This window comes from Barbus barbus (assembly GCF_936440315.1).
Source record: "Barbus barbus genome assembly, chromosome: 12".
NCBI classification, from domain to species: Eukaryota; Metazoa; Chordata; class Actinopteri; order Cypriniformes; family Cyprinidae; genus Barbus; species Barbus barbus.
In genome coordinates this window covers 12811514-12837185 of record NC_136740.1, presented here as the reverse complement: position 1 = coordinate 12837185, position 25672 = coordinate 12811514, and the positions used below count along the sequence as shown (strand labels likewise).

The 25672-nt window shown below is 36.5% G+C and overlaps 1 protein-coding gene across 1 annotated transcript in view; it reads right to left on the bottom strand.

Annotated features, from left to right (window-relative positions):
* Positions 1-8153: 8153 nt before the first annotated feature.
* LOC306877906 (ankyrin repeat and IBR domain-containing protein 1-like) overlaps positions 8154-25672 on the bottom strand; it is a 28674-nt gene continuing 11155 nt past the window's right edge. Inside the window, exons 7-20 of the mRNA XM_079429942.1 lie at positions 24884-24972; positions 24631-24775; positions 22596-22762; positions 21637-21725; positions 21383-21513; positions 20053-20187; positions 19830-19916; positions 19471-19537; positions 18931-19076; positions 18663-18841; positions 17414-17465; positions 14761-14872; positions 11391-11434; positions 8154-11298 (exon numbers count right to left, since the gene is read on the bottom strand). Of these exons, the coding sequence (XP_079286068.1) occupies positions 10531-11298; positions 11391-11434; positions 14761-14872; positions 17414-17465; positions 18663-18841; positions 18931-19076; positions 19471-19537; positions 19830-19916; positions 20053-20187; positions 21383-21513; positions 21637-21725; positions 22596-22762; positions 24631-24775; positions 24884-24972 (2211 nt within the window). The 3' untranslated portion in view covers positions 8154-10530. The remainder of the gene's footprint in view (positions 11299-11390; positions 11435-14760; positions 14873-17413; positions 17466-18662; positions 18842-18930; positions 19077-19470; positions 19538-19829; positions 19917-20052; positions 20188-21382; positions 21514-21636; positions 21726-22595; positions 22763-24630; positions 24776-24883; positions 24973-25672) is intronic.

The window sequence follows — 25672 nt, the reverse complement described above, 5'->3', positions numbered from 1 at the left end:
TTCGGCTGGCATAGAACATGGAATGCAAATGTCTATGCAAATGTTTGGGGCGTAACTATTAGTGATCCCGACTGTAACGTCACAGTCGGTGTTATGTTCTGATTCGCATATGTTTCAGTGGTCTTTTGCTTGCACAAGATTTACATAAGAAGGAAGAAACAATGGTGTTTGAGGCTCACGGTATGTCATTTCCATGTACAGAACTCTTATTATTCAACTATGCCAAGGTAAAGACAGTTTTCCATTCTATGGCACCTTTAAGCATAAAGAATTTCATGTTGCTTTTGTTTATGATTAAATGTTTATATGCGTTTCATTTAATAATTAAATATTTTAATTTTAGTTAAATTAATGATTTTCTTTCTACAGAAACACAAAAGAAGATATTATGGACCACATTAACTTTAATTGCACACACACAATTGCATTTGTGGTTTACAGGGACTCTACATAGGCGTAATGGGTTTTATACTGTAGAAACTATATTAGTGTATTTTCTATCAACCTACACACACACACACACACACAACATTTGGTTACACTTTATTTTAAGGTGGCCTTGTTACAGTGCAATTATACAATTATATACAAGTACTGAGTAATATTAATTAACAACATGTACATGGGTTGGGGTTAAGATTAGAGTTTGGTTGGGGTTAGTTCCTTGTAATTGTGCATAAGGTACTGTTATTACTACAGTAAGCAACGTGTAAAAAATTTACAAAAGCTGTCACTGGGCAGTAGCCAAGTATTTCCCCACAGACAACATTTGTACCTTTTATTCTGAAAGTGAAGGACACTGTAAAATAAAGTGTCACAGCATTTATTTTTTTTTGTTTTTTTTTTATAATTCTAAATATCTTTCAAAATATAGAAAATCATACAGGTTTGGAATGATATGAGGGTGAGTAAATGATAACCAAACTTTCATTTATTCCATTAAAAGCTGGAGCCAGACTGGTGCATCAATGTGCTTAATGTGTACTATACTTTGAAAGCAGAAACCTTAAGTAGTTCCAACTAATTTTAAACATCTGTCAATTTAGTTCTCCTCCATCAAATTATCAAGCTTTCAGTGATGGACCCCCATGATCAGATCAGCAGCGCTTCCACCATGAAACTAAATTCTCAGTGAGTCACAGAAGCATGGGGCCTCAACTTAATACATGGAGATCTCCTCCAAACATGTGTGTTGATTTTTCAGTCCTCTCTGCATGTGGTCGCTGTGAGATTGGGCTGGTTTTGCCCATGTAACAGTCCTGCTCTGTGGTAACCGCTCTGAGAACATATGAAGCAGGACTAACACTGCATCCCTATCTAAACCACGTGTGCTTGCCATTTCCCCATATGGCTAGTGTTAGAGAGCAGAAGGTATGACCCAGGTAGTTTACATACAGGATTTAGTTTTTCCCTGCAGAGAATGATCTCCTGGTACCTTCACAAGAGTCCAGGAGACATAAATAAGATATTACACATTGCCCTTTGAAAAGCATTGTAGTCTTTCAGCAATAAATGCTATAGACATCAGTCTTCAGATGTCTTTACAGTGATATTTCTTCAAAAGGTCAAAGCTCTCCAAACAACTATTCATTTTGGCCCATAGATTAATTAAACGCATATACTGTCATTCAGATATTGATGTGTTCTCTGTTGATACAATCAGTAGTTTTTTAACTTTTTGATGCCAAATCTTCTTTAACTTCCTAAAATAAAATGTTATAAATTAGTACTTTTATTAACCAAGAATGCATTAAATAGATTTTTTAAAAATGACAGCAAAACCATTTACAAAAGTTTCCTATTTAAAATAAATGCAGTCATGGTGTACACAACTATTTTAAGCAGCACAACTGTTCTCAATAATAATAATAAGTTTCCTGAGCACCAGATCAGCATATTTAAAATGATTTCTTAAGGAGCATATGACATGGGTGCTGAAAGTTATAAAATACATTTTAAAATCTATTAAAACGGTTATTTTAAATTGCAATAGTAGTTCACAGTATTACTGTTTTTACTGTATTTTTGATCAAATAAATACAGCCTTGGTGTGCATGAGACTTTTTTTTTTTTTAAATCTGTTAAAATCTTCCCAAAATCTCCCATAATGTTTGGACAGCAGTGTATACAGTATATTTTATTGTCTCTTCTGCTCATCAAGGCTGTATTTATTCGATCACAAATACAGAAAAAACGGTAATATTGTGAAATCCTATTGCAATTTCTAATATTGGTTTCCTATTTTAATATACTTTAAAATATAATGTATTTCTGCGACGCAGTGCTGAATTTTCAGCATCATTACTCCAGTCTTCTACTTTTTTCTTTGATTCTTTGATGAATACAAAGTTAAAAAGAGCAGCATTTGTTCTAACAATATAACTCTTTACTATGACTTTTTATTCATTTAAAACATCCCTCCTGAATAAAAGTATTAATTTATTAAAAAAGAAAGAACAAATATACTGACCCAAAACTTTTGAATAGCATTGTATATTGTAACACAAAATTTATTTTTTAAATAAATGCTGTTCTTTTTAACTTTTTATTAATCAGAGAATCCTAAAAAAAAAAATCACAGTTCCCCAAAAACATATGAAGCAGCACAACGGTTTCCAACATTGATAATAAATTAGCATATTAGAATGATTTCTGAAGGATCATGTGACAGTGAAGACTGGAGTAATGATTCTGAAAATTCAGCTTTGATCACAAGAATAAGTTATATTTTAAAGTATATTAAAAATAAAATTATTTTAAATTACAAAAATTGAAAGTTTTTTTTCTGTATTTTTAATCAAATAGATATAGCCCTGATGAGCTGAAGAAACTTCTTTAAAAAACATTATAAATCTTACTGATCCCAAACTTTTGACCATGTGTGTGTGTGTGTTGTGTGCGTAGTTATTTATTATTATTATTATTATTATTTTTCCCTGGTGAATATCTTATCACATTTTATTTTAAGGTTCAAACTATTAACTGTGACTTTTTCCTCCGTGAACTCCTAATTTGCAGCTTAGTAATAGCTAGTAAAGTAGTTGTTTAGGTATGGGGTAGCATTAAGGATCTAAAATATTGTCATGCAGAATAAGGCATTTATGTGTGCTTTATAAGTATACTAATAAACAACAAATATGTTAGTAATATGCACACTAGTTAAAAGTGAGAATCGGTCCTTAAAATAAAGTGTTACTGTTATTACACATTTCTTATGAATATGTAATAACATAACACTCAGAAATAGATCCACTAACTATACTTTTGAAAAAGCATGTTTAGAGTTTTACTTTAGCTGGGTTCTATTTTCCTCAGTGGATGAATCTGGCCCATATGGATTTGTGTGTGCTTTGCTGCAGGTTTCTCAATGTAACAAAGCCTGGCAGGTATTAGATATTGAGTTTCTTTGCCCAGGCACATCCATTGTGTGGTAATCGTGTTGTCACTATGACCAGTAATCCAACACTAACCATGATTCAGGATAACGTCTTGAGCTCCATTTCCAGGGGCTTGGCATTACCTGTGCGCCTCTCAGTTGGTGTCTACAACACTTTTGCTTTTTCTTCCCACCAACTGTGCCACTTATTTTGGGTACCCTGTGAAATTTAAGAGTCAGGTAACCAAAATGGCATTCAAGAGTGTCTATAAATCCTCCATTCTGCTCCAGACAACAAGTGGGTGTAACGATGGCAGAAGTCTGACCACTTCTTTTTCTCATAACTTGGTGATTGCGATAGAAGTGGAGCAAGAATTATGTTCCTCATTATGTTTCTCATTAACAAATCTGCTATTTTAAATGCATTACATAAATCACTTAATTTATGATAACAACATGAGTCTTGTTCTCAGGACTGGGATTAAGTATACAAACATTTAGTCACTGGCCTTAATGGCGTCGGTACTGTCTTTGAAGAAAACAAACAAGTCCCTGGATATCAATGGACTTTTGAAAGAAATGTGCAATGCATTTATCACAATGTTTCTCCAAAAGAGCAACTACTGAGACCTTATACCTGCGATGTAAACCACCTGTTCCCAGGCAGTTGTTGAAGCTGATTTCACTGACATTCTGAACCCTGTCTCCGTGGATATTTCTATCCTCTATAGAGATTGAATTTTACCAGAGGCTGGCAGCAGTATAGTCATGGCTCCATTTGCAAAATCTATGGAAATGACTGCTTAAAGGGAGTCGGGACACACAACAAAAACCCATTATATATTTTTCACAAATTGTTTTCAGTTTCTGATCCATTGCATCTGAAAAGTATAGTTCACACAAAAATGAAAATACCACTGTCGTGTTGTTCCAAACTTTCATCTCAATTTTAAGAAGTGTTTTCTCAATTTCAACATTGTAATACAACTGATAAACACATTCATTTTTATTTATCTTTAATTATTTAATTAAATAGTTATTTAATCATTACTATGTCTTTGGAAGGCTTTTATCTTTCCAACACATTAAACTGCACAAATTCACATTATTTCTTATATTTACATGTAATGCAGGTTTTGTCAGCCAAACCTTTCACCTATAAATTTACTTGGGGAAAAAACCATGAGATTTTAAGGTAATACATTAATAATTAAGTAACACCTTTGCATATTCATGGTTCGAAAGCAATCAAAAAGTAGTCTAATTATATTACCTTAAATATGTAATGGATTACGTTACTAAGTACAATTTTTGTCACGTAATTTGGAGTCAGCAGTGTAGTACAATTTGTAAGTAATCTACAAAGCACTGCTATCAGATGTCTTCAGAAGGCCTAGTCCCATGGACCAGTTTTATAGTGTTTTTGAATCTTTTTTTAAACCTTAAAACTTCCGACTTAATGATATGGAAGCCTGCTCCTGCCACTGAATATATATTTTTTTCTTTTTCTGACTTTTTCTCAGAATTGTAAGATATAAACTCGCAATTGCAAGTTATAAAGTTATGAGAAATAAAGTCCTGCAGCCCAGGGCTGCATCCGAAACTGAAAAATGCTGCCTTCGGAGGACACATTCCAAGGTAGGAAGGCATCAAGGCACGTCCGAATCCAAAGTTAGCTGCACTTCCTGTCTCATGAGATACCTTCTTCTGATCGATTTTTGAAGGCAGCATAGATGCATCCTTCGCTGCCTTTGATATCCCACAATCCTGTGCGCTCCATTCCGTGACGGTTGAGCTAAAAAATAAAGATGGCGTCTGAAAGTTGCGTTTGGTGGTTAGTTTGTGTGTAAATGTATATTTCTGATTAACTTTTTGCACTTTTGATGTAATTTCTAGCGAGAAATTAGTATTACAGTAATTAAATATTCATTTAGTCATCACCAAAACTCGTTCTATTTTGTTGTAGATCTTTAAACTGTTATGCTGCCTCAGAAGCCCGTCCAGAATCAGTTTCGTGAAGTGCCTTCGTGCAAAAATGCTGCCAGCAAAGTCATTGTCTCATAAGTCAGCTGCCTAGCTTTTCGGATGCAGCCCAGTTCTAGAATCAAAGCAAGTTCTGACTTTTTTTCTCAGAATTACATGATAAAAACTGGCAGTTGTGAGTTATAAAGTCAGTATTGCGTGTTATAAACTTGCAATTGCGAGAAAAAACTCAGAATTGCGAGTTTAAATCTCATAATTGTGACTTTTGTTCTCAGAATTGCAAGATATAAAATCGCAATTCTGAGAAGTCTTTTTCCCCCTCAGAATTGGACTTTATAACTCGCAATTGCTAGTTTATATCTGACAATTCTGAGAAGATAAAAAAAGTTAAAATTGTGAGACACAAAAGCATATTTGCAAGACAAAGGTCAGAATTGCGAGTTATCTCACAATTCTCACTTTATTTCTCAGAATTTATATCTCGCAATTCTGAGTTTTTTCTCGCAATTGTAAGTTTATATCACTCAATTCTGAGAAAAAAGTCAGAATTGTGAGATAAAAGCTGCAATGGCCTTTTTAGTTTCTCCTTTTTTTTTTTTTTTTATTCAGTGGCGAAAACGGACTTCCATACCATGAAAGAGATCATGGAAAAACTGAAATAGAGAAGTATGCTAGTTATAGCCTTAAGTACTCAATGGTATCACACAAAACTAAATAAAACATAAACATTAACCCAAAAACAAATGGCAAATATATACATACATTGTAACTGAAACTTAATGGAATTCTAAATTTGCCAACAACTTTATCTATCCCGACACACAATATGGAATATTTAGTCCTACTCAACATTAGTCTCAAAGGATGTGTAATCATAAACCAGATAAGCTCTTTGGGATTTCGCTCAGACAAGTATTCATACTTTATTCAATTATTTGGCTGCTTTTCTGTTGTGTAATTACCAAATGATGCCTCACAGCCAGTAAAGTTTGGATAATCCTTACAATAAAATCCTCCAGCGAGGTGCCTTGTCTGGGCTATCTGTTTAAACTCAGGGTCGACCACTCAGACATATCTCTCATATTACAGTGACCATTCAGATGGTCTGGAAAGCTTAATTTGCTATCTCAGTTCACTGCTACTCTTTGAAATTTAAAGATGTTCGTGAATCATATGGTCTCAAAATGAAATAATACTAGAAAGTAAACAAATAAATGATTCCAAACGCAAACCATTTAATCAAAAAATAGATGGATGAGTGTTGCATGAATGACAACGGTTCAGCCCAGTTCTAGAATCAAAGCGATGTTCATGGGAGAATGATTGTTTCTAGAACTCCATAAGTGCGCAAAATCCTTCCTTTGGAATCAATTCCAGCTGAGCCAGTGAAAAGTCTTTGTGCTACAGCAGAGAACAAAACAAACGGCTGTCAAACTATTTTGTAATCATACAGTTATAAATAGCCCCATGCAAACATGAGGGATGCATCTCCATAAATAGAGAAATACAATAGCAGCAATTTCATGTGCCTTTCAAAAATTACATGATTTACCTTGAATTCGTTTTGACTGTGGGAATCTAATGTGGGATGTTCTGCTGACATGTTTTAATGGCCTCTTGAGGAACCTCTGAGTTCCTCCTCCTCCTCTAAATGGTGTCTTGAATTGCTTCTGAGTCTGGGACAGAGAGTGCCAACAATGCTTGCCAGTAACACAGACGCCCTCGATTCAAAGAAAAGAGGCGAAACCTTCCCTCATTCTCTGGGAACTTACTACTCTCTACTGGACCGCTGGTGCATGGCATCTATTGTAGTGCTTGAAAGTACTTTCATCACTTTCACATTGTCACCTACAAAACAAAAACACTTTTTATCTAATTTTATGAATAATTTGTAATATATTCAAAAGTAAATTTGATAAAGCATCTAAGCATAAATTGCAGAAATGGAAAACATTAGGAGTTCATTTGGAAGATCTTGAAGACCAACTCCTAGCAATGCGAGTTTAGATCACAAGCCAATAGTATATTTTATCACATATTTAATCAAACTTAGTGTGTAAAGGGAACATGGTTATTGATTATAGGCTAAATTGTAGGCTAAAATAAAATAAAACAACAAAAAGTCCAAGTTTTTGGACACCTAAGTAACACTTATAACTGTGTCAGAATGTAATTGCATTACATTTAACACATTTTAGACCTCTTCACAGAAATAGTTCACTTTTCTGAGCCATTTTATTAGTTCTAACTGTCTTTTAAGTGTTGTCTAGTTTTAAATGTTGATTATTTTAGTGGACGTCTGAATTCATTTCTCAGCAGTAGTTCAACATCACAAATATTGTTTTATAATAAACTTTGCGTGAACATTGTGCGTGCTTCTTTCTTTCTTTCTTTCTAAAAAAACAATGCTTGGTTTATTCCCGCATTATCTAAAATATCTTTAGTGACAATTCTTTCAATGCATGTTTAAATGTGGCTTACAGATCCAACCCCAAATATTATATTAATAATATAACATTTCTAATAAAGATCCACTTTATGAGAACTTGCAGTCAAAGAAAGCAGGGATTAAACATGTTTTGCCTGAAAGTGTCATTCTATTTTCACCCTCTAGAGGTGCTAATGCTCAAGACAAGATCACAGTGTAATACATTTCCACTTGAATCTCAATTCATCTTATTTGTAGCCTCACCTTGCCTTTAAATGGTTTTTATTAAACACGCCATTATTATTATTTTAATTGCACCTGGGCTTTCACTGTATGTTATGTTCAAAGAATACTACCACCTTAACTGAACTTTTTTTAGCAACTTTATTAAGATTCACACTCAAATCGGTCCAATTCATTGGCCAAACATCACACATTTGTATTTTCAATATAAATTGGGAATGTATCAAGTAAAGATTATGAAAGTGCAAATACCATTTCAAGGATTAGGTGCTTAACAATATAAAATCTGTAATAGGTTACAAAATGTGCTTTTATCCTCCCCAACAAACAATAGCCACCCAATCCCCCAAACAATAGCCTTGACACTTAAACGGTCTTTTGTCAAGAAAACATGATCTATTTTTATTTTAATTACTTAATGCACAGCATACTGTCACATACAGAACAACTTCTGCCATTCACTTTTATTTATTTAATTTTTTTGTCATGTTTGGACAGATCTGCTTCATTTAAACAGACATTAGCTCCACCTCCACCTTTGGCGACATACATTAGTCTGAAGAAATACTACGATTTAGTGAGCTTAACCCATTCCGATCACACAGACAAACTGTACATACAGAAAAAAATTCATGTGTGCAATCCCCCAAACTTTGACGAATGGAATGATCCCAAAATACCACTTAACAGACAGGTTTACCTTCATTTTCAGTTTATGCAGAGCAATACTGCATTCGAACATTACGTCAGAATCAACACACATTTGACATCAAGCCCACAGTAAAACATCAGGCGCCTGCTCACTCAAAATCGCCAATATAACGGCAAACCTATGAGCTAAAATGTGTTATTCCATAGCGGAAATGTGAGCTAATTTTGTGCAAATTTCCTGAAGTGCTTAAAACTTAGTGCTGCTGTGATTTAGCGGTTTCAAGTTAGGCAGGTGTTCGCAATGAAAATCGAAGAAAATCAAAAACATTCTGTTAATTTGTTTAAATGGCTTTGAACAATTATTTCAGCAGACACGTTTTAAGTAATAAGCATATATTGAAAAGTGGCACCGTGTTATTACAGTTTGATATATACATTAAAAATATATATTGGCGTTCATTAATTTGTTTTTCGTCATCACCAACTTTACCTTCATCTTCATTCATTTTTAAGGACATTCAATTATAAATAAATAGAAAATTTATTTCCATAATTTATTGTAGAGAAATACCACAGTTAAATTAATCGTAAAAAAAAAATTAATTGTGGGTGAGTTCCACCATATGTAGAAATGTAAATCTGAGGCTAAAACAGCTTCTGGCCAATGAAATGACTTTTCCTCAACCGAAAGATCTAGGGATCTTAGATATTCTGAGGAGAAAATCAGGTAATACATTTTTGAAAAAAAAAAAAAAAAAAAGTCATATATTCCTATCAAAGACGCACCAAGAAAACACCTACGGATTTTTACATTTTTAAATTTGAGGATTTGATTTTTACATGTGGCCATGTGGAAATCACATCTTAACACACAATGAATAGTATCTCATTAAATATAGATCGATTTAATCCGTAAATGTGTCCGAGTTCATTTAAATAACTGCTTTAAAAACAACCCGGGAGAAGGGGCCAGAGGCATGCTAAAGGACAACCGAACATGTATAAAAATGTCTTTTAAAAAACATTGAGCTCACTTTGCTTAACCGCCACCTGAAAGTACAAGTACGATTTGTATTGGATCGTCCCACACTCTGAGCTCTGAGCACAAGAGAGCATCTATAAATAAAGAGAAGTTTCACAGAAAAGGCACTGTGATAAGTTGCAAAGACAAAACGTTTTCCAGATCCGGCACGGCACTCCTGAACAGAGTTTAAACTCACCGGTACTTTCCGTACTAATTAGCCGGTGACGGATTTCAGTGATTACGTTTGACCAGAAAAAGAAAAGTCGACTGCAACTAGAATTACTGTTGTTTTAGTTTCTGTGATTATCAGCCCAGCTTTTCTGAGTCTGATGCTTTTGTGTACTTCTCTAATACTACAGGTCTAGTTTAAAGTAAGGACAGTGTACTCGATAGGGCGGCTAGGCCCTCAGCAGCAGGCACGATCAACACCGTCCACTCGGCGTGTGCTAGCCAGTGTTTTTTGGCACCTACAGTATCTTTTACATCCTTTTTAATCAGGCGAACTTGCGCTGAATACCGTCCTGTTCTATACAGTAGATTTTTCAGACTACCTCACTTCTTGTCGCACCTTCATAGCTCTTTCTGGTTCAGTTGTTGACTCTTTAAAAAGTGTTTAAAGGATCCAGGATCGGAACGAGTTTTAGTGAGCAAACAACACATTCCTCATAAGTACAAAGGCCTGAGCGAGTACTAAGAGAGTACTCAAAAACAGTTTCGATTTCTACATATCTGACAATACAAAGCTTCTCGTCGTGATTAATCTTGTTCCTCGGGTTCAGCTACTTCATCAAAAAAGTGTCTTAGCTAGTAAGTGAAGTCAGTATTTCATACAAGATGTACTTGAGCCTCCCATTCAGAGGAGCTACTGCTAGGCTGGTCGGGGTCTGAGTCACATTTTGGGGTGTCGGAGTGACACGGGTTCAAACCGCTCGGAGTTTCGCCCAACTCGACAGACAAAGCAGGAGGCACCGGACACATATCGAGACCTAGGTCTAACTGTGTTGGCCTGACGGGCTCATGCTCGATAGCGGAGTCGAACTCGTGCTCTGCCTCTCTATCGCCCCCTGGTGTCCACTGTGGCACGGTGCACTCGGTCAGCTCTGTTGTCATTCTCGCCGACTGAACGCTGAAATCACCAGCCGAAGGAACCAAACTGATATTTTGCGGATTCATGTCGTGAAACCAAGCCATGATGTTGCCTAGAAGGTTGGTGTTGTCTGAATTGAAATCAGAGGTTTCCGTATGTCCCGAAGGAGCTTGGAAGGGGCCCTCGGCGGACTCACAGGAAGGATTGTTGAGATTGTCATAACGCAGAGGGACATTCTGGCCACTGATATTACCGAGCTTCTTTAGGCTGTCACCCACCTCTAACAGCTCGGAGCTGCTAAGGGCAGCACGGGGCACGTCTATCCCACACAGCACCGGGTCCAGCCGTGTGGGCAAGGATGTTCCGATGGCCCCCAGAGATGCTTCATTTGCGAGGATCTCTTGAGCATCAATGCCAGCACCGCCTGCAGTCAGCCCAGACTCCTGTAGAGAAAGCTGGATGGCCAACAGGATATTCGGATCATCCTCATCTAGAGAACTGTGAGGCTGAAGGGAATAAGACCAGACTCAGTTATACTCCCAGCTGAGAATTTGTGACGTTCCACCACAGAAACTCTGTTAAAAGGGTCTCAACTCACCATGGGCAAACCTGATCTCTGACCACCACCAATTTCTAGTGCGTCTGTAAGAGAAGAGAGAAATGGAAAATCTTTTGTTTAGTTGGATTACTTGTGCAGTTTTGCTTTTTTATAGCAAGGAATATCTACTCACTGCAAAATCATTGATATCAATAGCGATGGTGCGAAAAATGCAAGGATTTGCAACCCACTGCAAGCCATGATTTCTCAGTTACCACACTGAGTATTTCCTTCAGCCATAAATTATACATCGGCAGCATGACCTTGAGTATCTTTATATGGGTTTTTGTGTAGTCAAGCTCGGTAACACTTTACAATAAGGTTTCATTTGTTATCATTTGTTAAATACATCAGTTAACATCAACTAAAAACTCTATTAATGTATTGATAATCTTAACATTTATTAAATACATTAAAATCAAATGTTAAATCTGTTAACATTAATTAATGCATGGGAACTAACATGAATATGAACATTTTTATTAAGTAACATTAACAAAGGTTAACAAATGCTGTAGAAACATATTGCTCATTGCTAAATCATGTTAATTAAATTAGACCTTACTGCAAAGAGCTCCAGTCTGCATCGGTCTATCCAAAATTGTCCATGATGGACAAACCTGAGCTACAATAGCATTATCTAGGTTCAGTAGTCCGTCTTCACAGAAATCAGACATAAGATTCAGTGTTTCCCATACATTGATTTATTTGTGGCGGCTGCCACAGTATCAAAACTGACCACCACAAATAGATTTTCCAAAAGGCTTTGACTTCGTTGAATAAACATGAGCACTGCACATTTCATAATCAAAACGCGGTGAGGGTGTTTTTATACCACTATATCTCTGAAGGAAACCAACTGTTTTCAGAAAATTTTCGATGTCATTTTCATTGTATCTTGCATGTAATGCCTGATAAAGCAGCGTTTGTGAGCGGAGAGCTGCTTTGTGTACAGCCGATACCAGGGAAATCTCTATTTCTGCCACTTCACAAGCGCCTTCTGCTGGCAGAGAATGAATTTGCATAATGTATATTTTTCCCTCCGGGGGAAGTGCCGCCACACATAGAGTGAAATCTGTGTTTCCCACAGACTTATTGTCAAATTAAAGCGTTTACATGTCATTTTAAGAACAATGAAATCAAACATGTAAATATACTTGTAAACGATCTTTTATGAAAAAAGATGTGCATTTACCTGTAATGAATGCACACTTATAGTGTCCATCAAATCGTCAAAGTATATTTTAAAAACTGTACTGCAGTAATTATAATATTAATTAAATAAAAGACCATTTAAATGTACTTAATCTTTCATGACTGTTTCTTAACACACTTGCACTAATGTCGAATTAAATGTTTTATATTTGAAATCATTGTACTTGATTATAATTTTATCTATAGAGTTATTTTTCATTTAAAGTTAAGGTAACACTTCAGTACAGGGACCAATTCTTGCTATTATCTAGTTGCTATTATTATATACAGCCAATATGTTAATAATAGCAAGCCTATTATTAACATATTGGCTGTTTATTTGTACTAATAAAGCATATATTCTGATAACACTCATGATAACATGTGCTGCATGGTTTGTTTCAGTGACGTAACATCTGAGTCCTTCCTCGTCAGCAGCGGAATCAAACAAGGTTGTGTCCTCGTGCCGGCGCTCTTCGGCATCTTCTTCTCCATGCTCCTCCAGTATGCCTTTAAGGACTGCAGCGAGGGAGTTTATATCCACACCAGGGCTGACGGCAAGCTATTCAACATCACTCTTCTCTGCGCCAAGACTAAATTCACAGAGGTACTCATTCGTGAGATGCTCCTTGCCGATGATGCAGCCTTGAAGTCCCATACCGAAGATGGCCTGCAACAGCTTGTAAGTTGCTTCTCCTGAAAAAAAACAACGTCATGGCCCAGGAAAAAGCCATTGATGGGTGCAACCTGGAAGTTGAGAACTTCTTCTCCCTCGGGTCTACCATCGCTAGCTTTCTTTCCATCGATGTGAAGATAAACGGCAGGATCACCAAGGCAGCAGCGGTCATGACCAGACTGAACCAGAAGTTCTGGAACAACACCAACCTCACAGTGAAGACAAAGCTGCATGTCTACAAGGCCTGCGCGCTTAGCACACTCCTCTATAGTAGTGAGACATGGACCACTCACGCGAGGCATGAGAAGAAACTCAACAGCTTTCATCTAAGGTGCCTGTGATGTATTCTGCTCATCCAGTGGCAGGACAAAGTACCTAACACAGAGGTTCTGGAATGCGCCAGCATGAGAAGCATGTCTGCCATACTCTGTGAGAAGCGTCTTCGTTGGCTCGGCCATGTCAGGAGAATAGGCCCTGGCAGCATTCCTGACGTCCACAACTGCGCTACAAAGATATCTGTAACAAAGACATGAAGTTGTCCGATATTTACATTGGCACGCGGGAGAACCGTGCAGAAGATCGCTCCGCCTGGCATTTTGCTGTCAGACAATGCGTACAGACAGCCGAGGAAACCAGGAATAAAAACCTTGTCGCAAAGAGAGCCAAGAGGAAGTAAAAGCAACTGCAGCCTCAGATGGCATCATCATCGTTCATCTGCAGAAAATGCAGCAGAGATTGCCATTCAAAATGGGCTTTATAGCCACTCGCGAAGGTGCAGATAGATGGAATTTCATCATACTGGAAGCCACACCGTCTCCTGAAGACGGAAGGATGCCGACTGAATCCTACCCAATACCTAAACTTAACAACTACCTTAATAACTATTAATAAACAGCAAATTAGTGGAGTTTGAGGCAAAAGTCACAGTTAATGGTTTGTTAGTGAGAATTGGACCTTAAAATAAAGTGTGGCCAAAGTTGATATACTTAAAATGTACTAAATGGAACTTCATCAGTAAAAATGTGAAACTACAATTCTACTTAAACATATACTTATCACACGTTTCAACAGAAAATGCATTAAAGTCTATTTTAGTTTTCATAAATGCTTGTCAGTACATTTGGCAGTACACTTCAGCCTACTCAAAGACAAAAGAAGTGTTTTGGATTTGGATTCAGTCAGATTTACAGACTTACAAAGTGTTGTTAGTGTGCCATGTCATCATCACATGCAGAACATCAGGCCTGACAGACATTCTTAAACAATGAGCAAGAAATTCACCCCATTAATTTATAATCCTCAAAAAAAAGTCCATACTGCAAAAGAAAGTGGTGATAAATGGGTTTATGGTACAATTTCTGCTGACCCCAGTGTGCAGAAAAGAGCAAAAAAATTCTGAAACTTTACCTGCAGCTGCTTCAACTACGGAGCACCACAACGCTTATATGTATGTAGCAGCAAATATGGGAACCAAAATGAAAACACGTTCACAAAACGTACCTAAAGTGCTGTGGCCTGGGTCATCAGGGTCGGGTGTGTTGCTGCGGAGGCTGGCCATGTCTCCTCTCCTGTGCTGCCTGTGTCTGCGTCTGTACTGGAACTCAGCATACGCCTACAACACAAAACCGCACACAGCACCATTTTAAAGCTGCTTCAAGAGGAGTACCAACATTCCCACTGGACCCTGTGAATAAAAGTCAGAATCTCAGAGGAACCCTACGCCTCTACAGGAATTCTGCTGTGCGGCAGCATCAAAGTTCAGTACATCGTCATGTCAGAATAACAGACAGACGCTTTGAGTAAAGTCAAAAAGCCTTTTAAAAGGAATAGTTCAAAACAAAAATGAAAATTATGGCATTATTACTCACCTTGTCATTTAAAACCCTTAAGGATAATTTTTAATAATGTACAAAAATCTCACAAACCTACAATATGGCTTCAGAAGATGTAGATAATAGCATAATAGTATAGTATAATATAATATAATAGAATAGAATCATGATATTTTATTTGTATTTTATGTCCTTAAAGCTCCAAACTCATTCATACTACACTGCCAGTCAAAAGTCTTTGAACAGTCAGATTTTAAATGTTTTTTAAAAAAGTCTCTTCTGCTCATCAAGCCTGCATTTATTTGATCCAAAGTACAGCAAAAACAATAACATTTTGAAATATGTTTACCATTTAAAATAACCGTTTTTCTGTTTGAATAGATTTTCAAATTTAATTTATTTCTGTGATTTCAAAGCTGAATTTTTAGCATCATTACTCCAGTTACATGATCCTTCAGAAATTATTCTAATATTCTGATTTGATGCTCAAAAAAACATTATTATTATTTTGAAAACACCCGAGTAGAATTTTTTCAATTTTCTTTTCTTTGAAACTTCAGAAGAACAGCATTTATCTGAAATCAAAATCTTTTGTAACATTATAAATGTCTTTACCATCACTTTTGATCAATTTAAAGCATCCTTGCTAAATAAAAGTATTAATTTATATTGACAATGTAATGTTTAACCCACTTCATGTTGTCAATAACAACAAATTAAATATATTTTCTTTTTCTTTGCATCTACATATCAATATGGTACAAGATTATCCTATTTAAATCAATGTGATAAACGAATTAGGTCAAAAGTAATCTAAAAGTAATCAAAAACTAGTCTGATTATACAACCAAAAATGTGTAATGTAATTGATTAAGTTACAAACTACAACTTTTGGGTTACACTTTACTTGAAGGGGTGTGCACTGACATGACACCTTCATAATCATGACATGACATGATTATGGTTTTTTATGCATGTCCTCCTGTCATTCGCACAGTTATGTCATTTGTAATGCAAAGATGACATTGTTTGAGATGTCTTTTTATGGGCTAGGGTTAGGGGTAAAGGTAGGGTTAGGTCAAATAATGTCATCTTTGCATTACAAATGACATAACTGAGCGAATGACACTTAATGACAGTTGTCATAAACATGCATAGAAAACCTTGACATGTCATGATTATGAAGGTGTCATGTCAATCTTATGCACACCCCTTCAAGTAAAGTGTTACCAACTTTTGTCATGTAATTTGGAATCAGTAGCGGATTACAATTTTTAAGTAATCTAACCAGCTCTTTGTGTCAATAAGATCTATTTAAGATTTAATTACCAATCATATCTATTCTGCACTTCTTCCAGCTTTGTTTCACCAAAGGTCGACAAACTCCCAAAACTAAAAAAAAAGTCTTAAATTTAACCAAACTGAAGCTACATGCAGTAAGCATGCAAGAACGGCAGCAAACTCAAAGAAAATGTACATTTAGGAAAAACATTCCTGAGAGGTTCCGCTCAAGCATCAATAATAAAAAAGTTGAATAAAGTGCATCACTATTATTCCTCTTTCTACAAGCCATAAATCCAGAGCAAAATGAAACTGTGCCATAGCCTGCATACATGACTTCAAAAGAAGAGCAGAGAATAGCAATACAGACTGAAGTGGTGGCCTGGTTCACCTTGGAACGTCTGCAAAAACGCATATCTCATGACCTTTCATGGAACAGTCAAAGCAAAAAGCAGGAAACTGCCTTTTGAAGTTACAACACCAAAGGCATCTTTTAGAAGACCATGTCGGGATACATTAACAGAAAAGAAAAAGATCCCGCTTTCCAGATGACATTAAAATGGCATCAGAATTCTTCATCTGGAGTGCACAGCAATCGTTTGAAATATATGAACAGCTGCAATAGAGTATGAACAGAAAACTAAAACATGCAACCAAAAAAAAAAGTGGACAATGACATTAGTGATGGAGTGTACATGATAGGTGCCATTCCACTGTTTGTTCAGCCGTTCCGGAGATGGGATCTAATGAGGATTCTTTAATACCTGGGGATGGCTTCCTGTATACTGACAGTGCTCTCTCGGATCAATTCCCCCGAGAAAGGCATGATTCCTCTGGATCTTTAGATTAGAACAAAATAGCGGAACACTGTTTAACATTACAGGTCTTTACACAATCACAACTGCTGCAACAGGACTACATCTTGTTTTATAGGCCGATATGCACTGCCAAAACTTCAGGCACCATACACCAACTAAGTAGATTTAACAAAGACACAAGCTATTCCCAAAGTCTCAAAACAAGCCAAACAAAAGAGTTACCTCAGGAGAAGCGAAACCCAAGTACTCCCAGTCCCATGTTCCACCAGCAAAACTGCAAACGCAAACAAAAAAAATATGATGTGATCCTATACACTGTTAGACTGCAGAGGTGCAGTTGTGTTACAAATGAAAAGTCAGTTTTAGGAAATATAATACTATTGTTAAAATACAGTAGTAAATCAAAACCCTATTGACCCTATTAACCTTAAAGGGATAGTTCACCCAAAAATGAAAATTCTGTCAATTACTCACTCTTATGTCGTTCCAAACCCGTAAGACCGTATATTTTCAGAAGACAAATTATGATATTTTTGATTAAATCCAAGAGCTTTCTGACCCTCCATAGACAGCAACGCAACTGAAATGTTCAAGGCCCAGAAAGGTAGTAAGGACATTGTTAAAATAGTCCATGTCACATCAGTGGTTCAACCGTAATGTTATAAAGCTACAAGAATAAAATTGTGCGCAAAGAGAACAAAAATAACGAATTTATTCAACAATTTCTACTCTTGCGTGTCAGTCTTCGTTCACGAGAGTACCACGACGCATGCGTGTGATGCAGCTGACGCAGGAGCCGACATTCTAACGTAGAACCTGGATGTGCTGCGCCTTGTTATCAATCAGAGGAATGCACATGCATGCGTTATAGTACTCTCGAGAATGTGCGATGGAGACTGACACGGAAGAGAAGACATTGTTAAATAAATTAATTCTTTTTCTTTTCTTTGTGCACAAAAAGTATTCTCGTAGCTTCATAACATTATGGTTGAAACACTGATGTGACATGGACTATATTAACGATGTCCATGTGACATCAGTGGTGTGACATCGTCTTACCTTTCTGGGCCTTGAACGTCTCAGTTCCGTTGCTGTCTATAGAGGATCAGAAAGCTCTCGGATTTAAAAAATATCTTAATTTGTGTTCTGAAGATGAACGAAGGTCTTGCGGGTTTTGAACGGCATGAGGGTGAGTAATAAATGACAGAATTTTCATTTTCGGGGGAGAACTATCCCTTTAACTTCATAGAAATGTGTTTTCTATGTTTTTGAAAAATATAGTTTAAAACTGGTTTCATATGGGGGTTTTTATACTGTTTTTAACAAAAGTTTACCTTTTCTAAAATTGTTTTCTATGACTATCAAAACACAAAAATACAAAAAATCTATTGTTAAAATATATTTTTCAAGGTTTCTATTTTGCTTTTTTGTCTATTTTTAAGCAGTCTGTAATTCAGGAAGAGGCTCTAACCTGCGACGAGGGGCTTCGGGAGAATCATTGGGCGCCACACCTCTTGCCACGGAGGCCAGAAACTCCTGCCTCTTTTGCTGCACCAGGCTGGCAGCGCGGATTATCTTATGACGAGGCGTGCGGAGGTAAGGCCGGTTGACTTTCTGTGCAAGATCTTCAGTCACCATTTCCAAGTCAGTCTAACAAGAGGAATAAGAGTATTAAGTTGTTTGCTAACTCAGAACGTCCACGGTAAGCATTTCCCATTACCACCATGTGTGTTACTAACCTGCATAAGTTCAAATATTTCCTTTTTTGTGCTTTTGGGCTCCAAAAAGAACCCATAAGGGTAAGAGCACTTGAGAATACGACGAGTCTTAAGTAGTTCATGCACTGCATCTTCAATGAAAGTAGTATCTGGAGGGCCGCCTTCTCCTGCAACAACACAGTAATACAATATAGGAGTTAAAATCTAATTTAAAAAAGTCTACAACACCAAGTATTAAACTTGATCTACTGCTAAATGTAGAAGGAATCACTATGTGAATGGAAAAGCAAGTTAATTCTCTATAGAGTACTTCCACTCTGTAAATTTTACAGACTGATACAAGGTTGACCACGCATTAACATAGCTTAGAAATAATTTATTAACATTGACACTATTTCGACAAATTATTTCCCCGTCTAAATACTGTAAAGCTGATATAAAGCCACCCAGCTATATATATCAAGCTGATATAAAGCTGCTTTGACAATTTGCATTGTTAAAAGCGTTATACAAATAATAATGACTTGACATTGATTATATGCTTGAGGTTTTGCATCTTACTTCCACTTAGAACTTTGCTAAGCTGTTCCATCTTGTCTTTGGCCGTCTTAAGCAGGCGTTCTTCCAGCTGTAGGAAAAAATAATACAGATAAAGACCATTTGAGTCATAATTTCGCAACTACTGTCAGTCCACAGACTGCCAAATGTCTGTTTACTGACCATATGATGCATACACGGCAGGTAAAAAAACAAAAGCTGTGGGTGGTTATTTGGTTTAAATTGCATCCAGATGATTTCTTCCAGTCAAGGTGGTTTTTGGCCAGACTAAGCTACATTGTGAACCAGACTTCATGGCATTTATTCAACAACTATTTGAAACTACGTCAAATCAGGCAGATCTTTGTAGACTTTTTTTTTACCTGGTAGCTGTGCTCATGATTCTTAAACCGTGAATAATAGTGCATGAAGCGATCCAATTCCTGGAAGTTCTTGTGTTTCTTCTCAGCCTGCAAAAATACAAAACAAACAAGCTCAGGCCCAACCATACTCAGTTGTGAGATCCTTTTCTTTCCTCATTATTAAAAAACTCTATAATAACTCTTAGAGACAAAACTGCATGAGCATACATGTAAGAATATGTACCTCAACGGTCATCTCTTTAGACTGCTCCTCCACTTGCTGAATGACCTCATAGCGTGTGCAGCGGTAGTAACCTCCTGTAGAGGAACTGTGTTTTTTCCACTCTTCCAGACAGATCCAGCAGAAATCATACTTGCACTGTACACACATACATTCTTGATTAACAACCCCTACATTAAAACAAACCACTGGTCTACTTTTATTATGTCACTAGCAAATGCATATAGCAGTCTAGCAGGCAGCACACTGGGAGTTGTGGGATTCTGGCAGCAAGGATTAAGTGTGTTGCTAAGAAACAATCTCTCACTTTTTATTTTTGGAGTGCTAGTATTTGAGTTCAAGTTCAAGTTTATTTATATAGCGCTTTTTAAAGTAAATATATTTTTGCAAAGCAGCTCTGCAGGAAATTAAGTTTCCACAATATATTTATAGATTGCAGAACCTTAATATATTTAACTTATGGCAAAATTGCAATGTATTTCCCTGATTAGTAACCTTGTTGCAGGATTACCAAAATTGAATTAACAGTAATGCATTCCTTACTAAGGCACGCACACATTTCTTGTTCTTTAATAAAAGAGATTTATCAAGATTTATTTTCTCATCAATTATTTTTAAAATGATTTAACATCAATCCACTGATGCAGAGGCAGAACTTTAGAAAGAAATCATAATCTTAATAGCATTCAATTATGACTGTCCTAACATAAAAAGCCATAACGACAAGCAGCAAATCTTAAATTCAATGCTCTCTATTAATCCTCACTGACCCTTCCAATCAGGTTTTCATCCAAAATTCCAGTTTTGACAGTCTTGATTTACCTGTTTCAAGGCTCACAGCCATATTGGTACAATTCCCTCTTGGTTTACTTTTTACTGGAAGATAATATTTCACTTCTTTTGAGAAACTCAACTCTCACACTTAGGGAGTCCCCCAGGGTTCTGTTCTTGGCCCCTTCATTTTCATAATCTACAAACTTTTATTTGTTATATCACCAACCATCATGGTCTCAGTTAGCACTGCTTCGCTGAGATTTATTTTACCACCTGTTTTGATACACACCCTCCCACACATTTCAGTCAGTGGCACTGGGAATTTTCTTAAACTCAACACATACAAAGGAGATTTACAAGTAAGTGGGCTGAAACTCAGATTTGTGTATCGATTTTAAAGTTTTTGTCATTCCCTTTCAAACTTCCTTGGTATCATGTTTGACCCTTTGTTCACACCAACTCTCGTCAACCCTGCATTCTACCCCTGTGAAAAACTCCATGACTCCGCCCCATTCTTAACCTGGTATATACATAAATCTATTATTATAACACATATAACCTTGGCACATTGCATGTGGTTACAGCCCTCATTCTTCTGAATGGGAGATTTGCAGTTGGCACAGGATTTGGAGTTGGTGAGTAACCACAGGCAGTTGGCAGCATCTTCATACGCCTCACTTACACCTGCCACTGAAATGGAAAAAGACAGAAATAAAGTTGCTTGAGGTCCAAAAACATTTTTGGACAGGTAGGAACATAACTTTAGGATATTTGTCTTAGTAGTCACTGAGAAGTACAACAAAACAAGCTCACATTCTTCTGGCTTCATATCAGTGACTTTCTGGAGCCACATCTTCCAAGTTTGGCAGTCACATGGTTCATGGGCCTCTCCTTGGCACTCCCTGTGGGGAGAAACACCAGTGTGACATCAGGCCTAAGCATGAAGGAAATTCCATTTATAGTGAATATTTTATTTCTATTCCATGCATTTTAGTTGGTGGTGGTGGAATGGCTTGTGGGGATAAATATGTGTGTCAAACATGAGTGAAAGATTAACTTATGCTAACATATTAACATGGTGTAACGTAACAAATTTTTTCTGTGTTCCTTGTACCTTCCAGGTTCAGGAGTTTGAGATGTTCTGGTTTAACATTTAGCATTGCATTTTCCCTGATATCTAATACCCAGTTAGGACAGAATGGTGACCTACCAGCTGAGAACCCCATGAAATAAAACAATGCTGGCAGACTGTTGACCACAGACGCCTTTTAAATGGCAGCTTCTTATGTATTAGATTCAGTCCATATTTACTCTGACAGATTAAATGTGAGAGAGGGGAGGGTGTTTTTAATCAAATGTAATGCTCAGATCTGGCACAGGCAGTGATGAGATACGAGCCCACTGTGTATATGTCTGTGTTTGTGTTATGGGGACATAAGGACCAGAGCTGTGGGAAAGAGAAACTCAGCCAGCTGCATCGCCAAAGACCACTGTGAGCAGAACATACATACAAACACACATTCTTCCTTCATTTATATATATATGCATGTAACACGTGTGATCTTTTCGACAACGTTTCTTTAACATAATTTGCACTGCTAAAATAAATAAGTGCAGAATATGAGTGCTTTAGAAATACGATTAATATTATTTCAGTACTATTAATATCTGTCCTTTAAATCATGTTAAATCATGCAGTGAACTGGAGATTTCGTTCAGAATTACAAATGGTATAATGGCTTGAGAGATTTGTATCGGTGACTGGCACTGACCAACAAAAAAGATGGCCCTTGCCACAGTCCACCGCAGGGGCCTGGAGGCGAGGAAAACTGAGTGGGTCAGAGGTGCTGGCACCTGGCCCCTGTCCGGCCAATCGCACCGCTCTATCACAGCCAGCCCGTGGGCACCACCGGATGGCAGGATTATTCTCCACAAATGCCTGAGGAAGAACAAGAAAGAGTAAAGAGTAAAGAGGAGGACGGAGAAAAAATAGAGGAGAAAGCAAGAGAGGGGGCATTTAATACGCAAAACACACCCTTATTCTTTTAATATGTGGCTCTCTGCAATTCTCTGATTCTGATGTAAAATTACTAAACTGCATATTTGACAATTTTAGATGGCAACATGCAACTTTTATCTCAAAAATTAGAATAGTATAGTGATTTCTTTACTTAATGGTTTCTGGCTATAGTAAAAATAGCCTTGAAGGACTTTAGTGCTCATTTTAAAATAATAAATTAAAGAAAGAAACAGAATCATTGGTTATAAGAACAACAAACCAGCAAGATATACAAAAAGCTAGATAAGGGGTAACTTAAAATAGAATAAAAAGTTAACTAGCTGCTGATTAACATTAAAAATATATAAACTTACATTGTTATATTATACTAATCTATTGTTCAATAGTTTGGGGTTAATACATTTTTTTTTGTGTGTGTTTTTGAAATACGTCCCCTTATACCCACCAATACTGCATTTATTTGATCCAAAATACAGTAAAACAGCAATATTGTGAAAAGATTAAAATTTAAAATAACTGGTTTCTATTTTAATAAAATGTAGTTTATCCTTGTGATGGCAAAGCTGAATTTTCAGCAGTCATTACTCCAGTCTTCAGTGTCACATGATCCTTCAGTAAATTGTCTTCATTGCTTTCATCTCGCTAGTGATTTTTGATTTTTGAGAGTGTGCAGACTTTTTTTTGTAGTATTTTACATGATCCTTCAGAAATCATTATAATATGCTGATTGGTGAAAAAAACATTTCTTATTATTTTCATGTTGAAGACAGTTGTGCTGCTGAATATTTCATCAGGATCCTTTGATGAATATAAAGTTAAAAATAACAGCATTTACCTGAAATGAAAATCATTTGCAATCAACTTTTAAATAACTTTTGATCAACTGAATTCATTCTTGCTGAATAAAAGTAATAATCTTTTTAAATAAATGTTATTGACCCCAAACTTCTGAATTGCAGTATGTTAACACTGTATTGTTGTATTGTTATTTATACAATAAAATCATTTTAACTTGTCACAATTTCACATTTATATATTTATTTATATTTATTTGGTAAGTGCGTTTATGTAATAGGCAGGACAAAGTACAGTCCAGGTTTCTCTCAGGATTTATTCTGCAATAAAATGATCAACTGGCTGTACATTATTTCTTAAATATAATCATTATCAGATGAAATTAAATGATTTATGAATTTCTGTCATGTATAAGCTTGAGAATTTGCCATAAAACTTTGCTGATTAAACAAACCTAAACTAAAAATATTTTGTCCTTTCCGGTTCATCTAATTTGCTGAGTCTTGTTATGATGCTGGGATCGGAGTATATTTTTACCAAAAGTCCGTTAGTACACTCTGACCCTAAAAATGGCTACAACAGAGCTCAGATGCCCTTGTGGAAGATTCAACATCACCATGGCAACATAATGAAAGGCTTGGGACTCCACAGCGTGAGAAGTGTCATTCTCAGACATTCTCAGATGAGAGCTGCCATTGTTACAGTTACTTCAACCCTCTCAGCTCTCATTTCAATGCTCCACCGTTCTGGACTGACTTCACAATAACACTAAACACATAAACTCCACTGAGAGGACTGATCTGTGTGACTGGAAAACCACCTATGAACACAAAATCATAGGGTTTCAATAAAAACTGGGGCCTAATATTGACTGACTGCTGAATTGCTTAATCTATCTTCCTGTTTAATTCACAATATCACTAAATAATACAATTGCAACAGTCTCTTCGAACATAATTAAGACTAATGTGCATCTGATCATGTAATTATACCTTGATGTCAAACTGCAGATAACGTTTGTCCATCTCTCTGGACACAATGCTCTCAATGACCTCAACGGGAACCAGCTGGAAGCAGTCATAGGCTGGGCAGAAGATATTGTGGGCCTCCCCCTCCCGAATCTTCATATTCAGAAAACTGCCAAAGGGCAAAGTACACATGATCGTTACAGCAGCAGTAAGAACTGACGGTGATTGTAATGGTGACTAAAGCACTGAATCAAAGCCTCGAAAAAAACACCCTCACCTTTCCCAGCATCCTCTGCAGAACTCATGACCACATGGAATATCAACAGGCTCCTCAAACATGGAGGCTGCACAAATACAAATGCCGCACTGACAGCAGAGAACAAAACAACATTTGTGAGAAAATATCTACATAATAAACCTAGCTATAAAATACATTCTATACATGAAGTAGTACTTTTTATTGATACACGAAAGAACCGATTCGTAACGACAAACTGAGTCTGATCGCTCATGAACCAAGCTCGCTTCATTTTAAAATCTAAATCTGCGGGAATGAGTATAATAATGCAAACTATGCGATATCTGCACAATCCCACACTGAAATTCAGGGCCTAAATGCAGCAATAAAACAAATGATACTTGGATATGAATTTATAAAGTGATTTGAGATCTTTGTACGGCTGAATTTAAATCGCTGGAATTCAGCAGCCCAATACTGGTTAAAAAAACTGGAATAGAATTATTGCGATTTGACTATAGTATTTTCCTGTGTGTTTGGATTCATTTTGAGGATAGAGAATCTGTGAAGTAAAACATTAGATTAGGTTTTAGAAATGTACTTTTTTTCAGGTTCATGCAAATATGTTTTACTATGAGTATAGACCAAACAAACTGTTGAACCCAACTCTTTTAAAAATATTTTAGGTTTTGGGCGTTTGCTAATATCTGATACTTTTATTTAAATTTCCATATTATTAAAGCCCTTGTTTTGTTTTTTTTTAAGAAAAAATCTTTTTGCAAATGCAAAATATGGAGAAAATGTTGTTAGAGCAACATTTTCATTTGC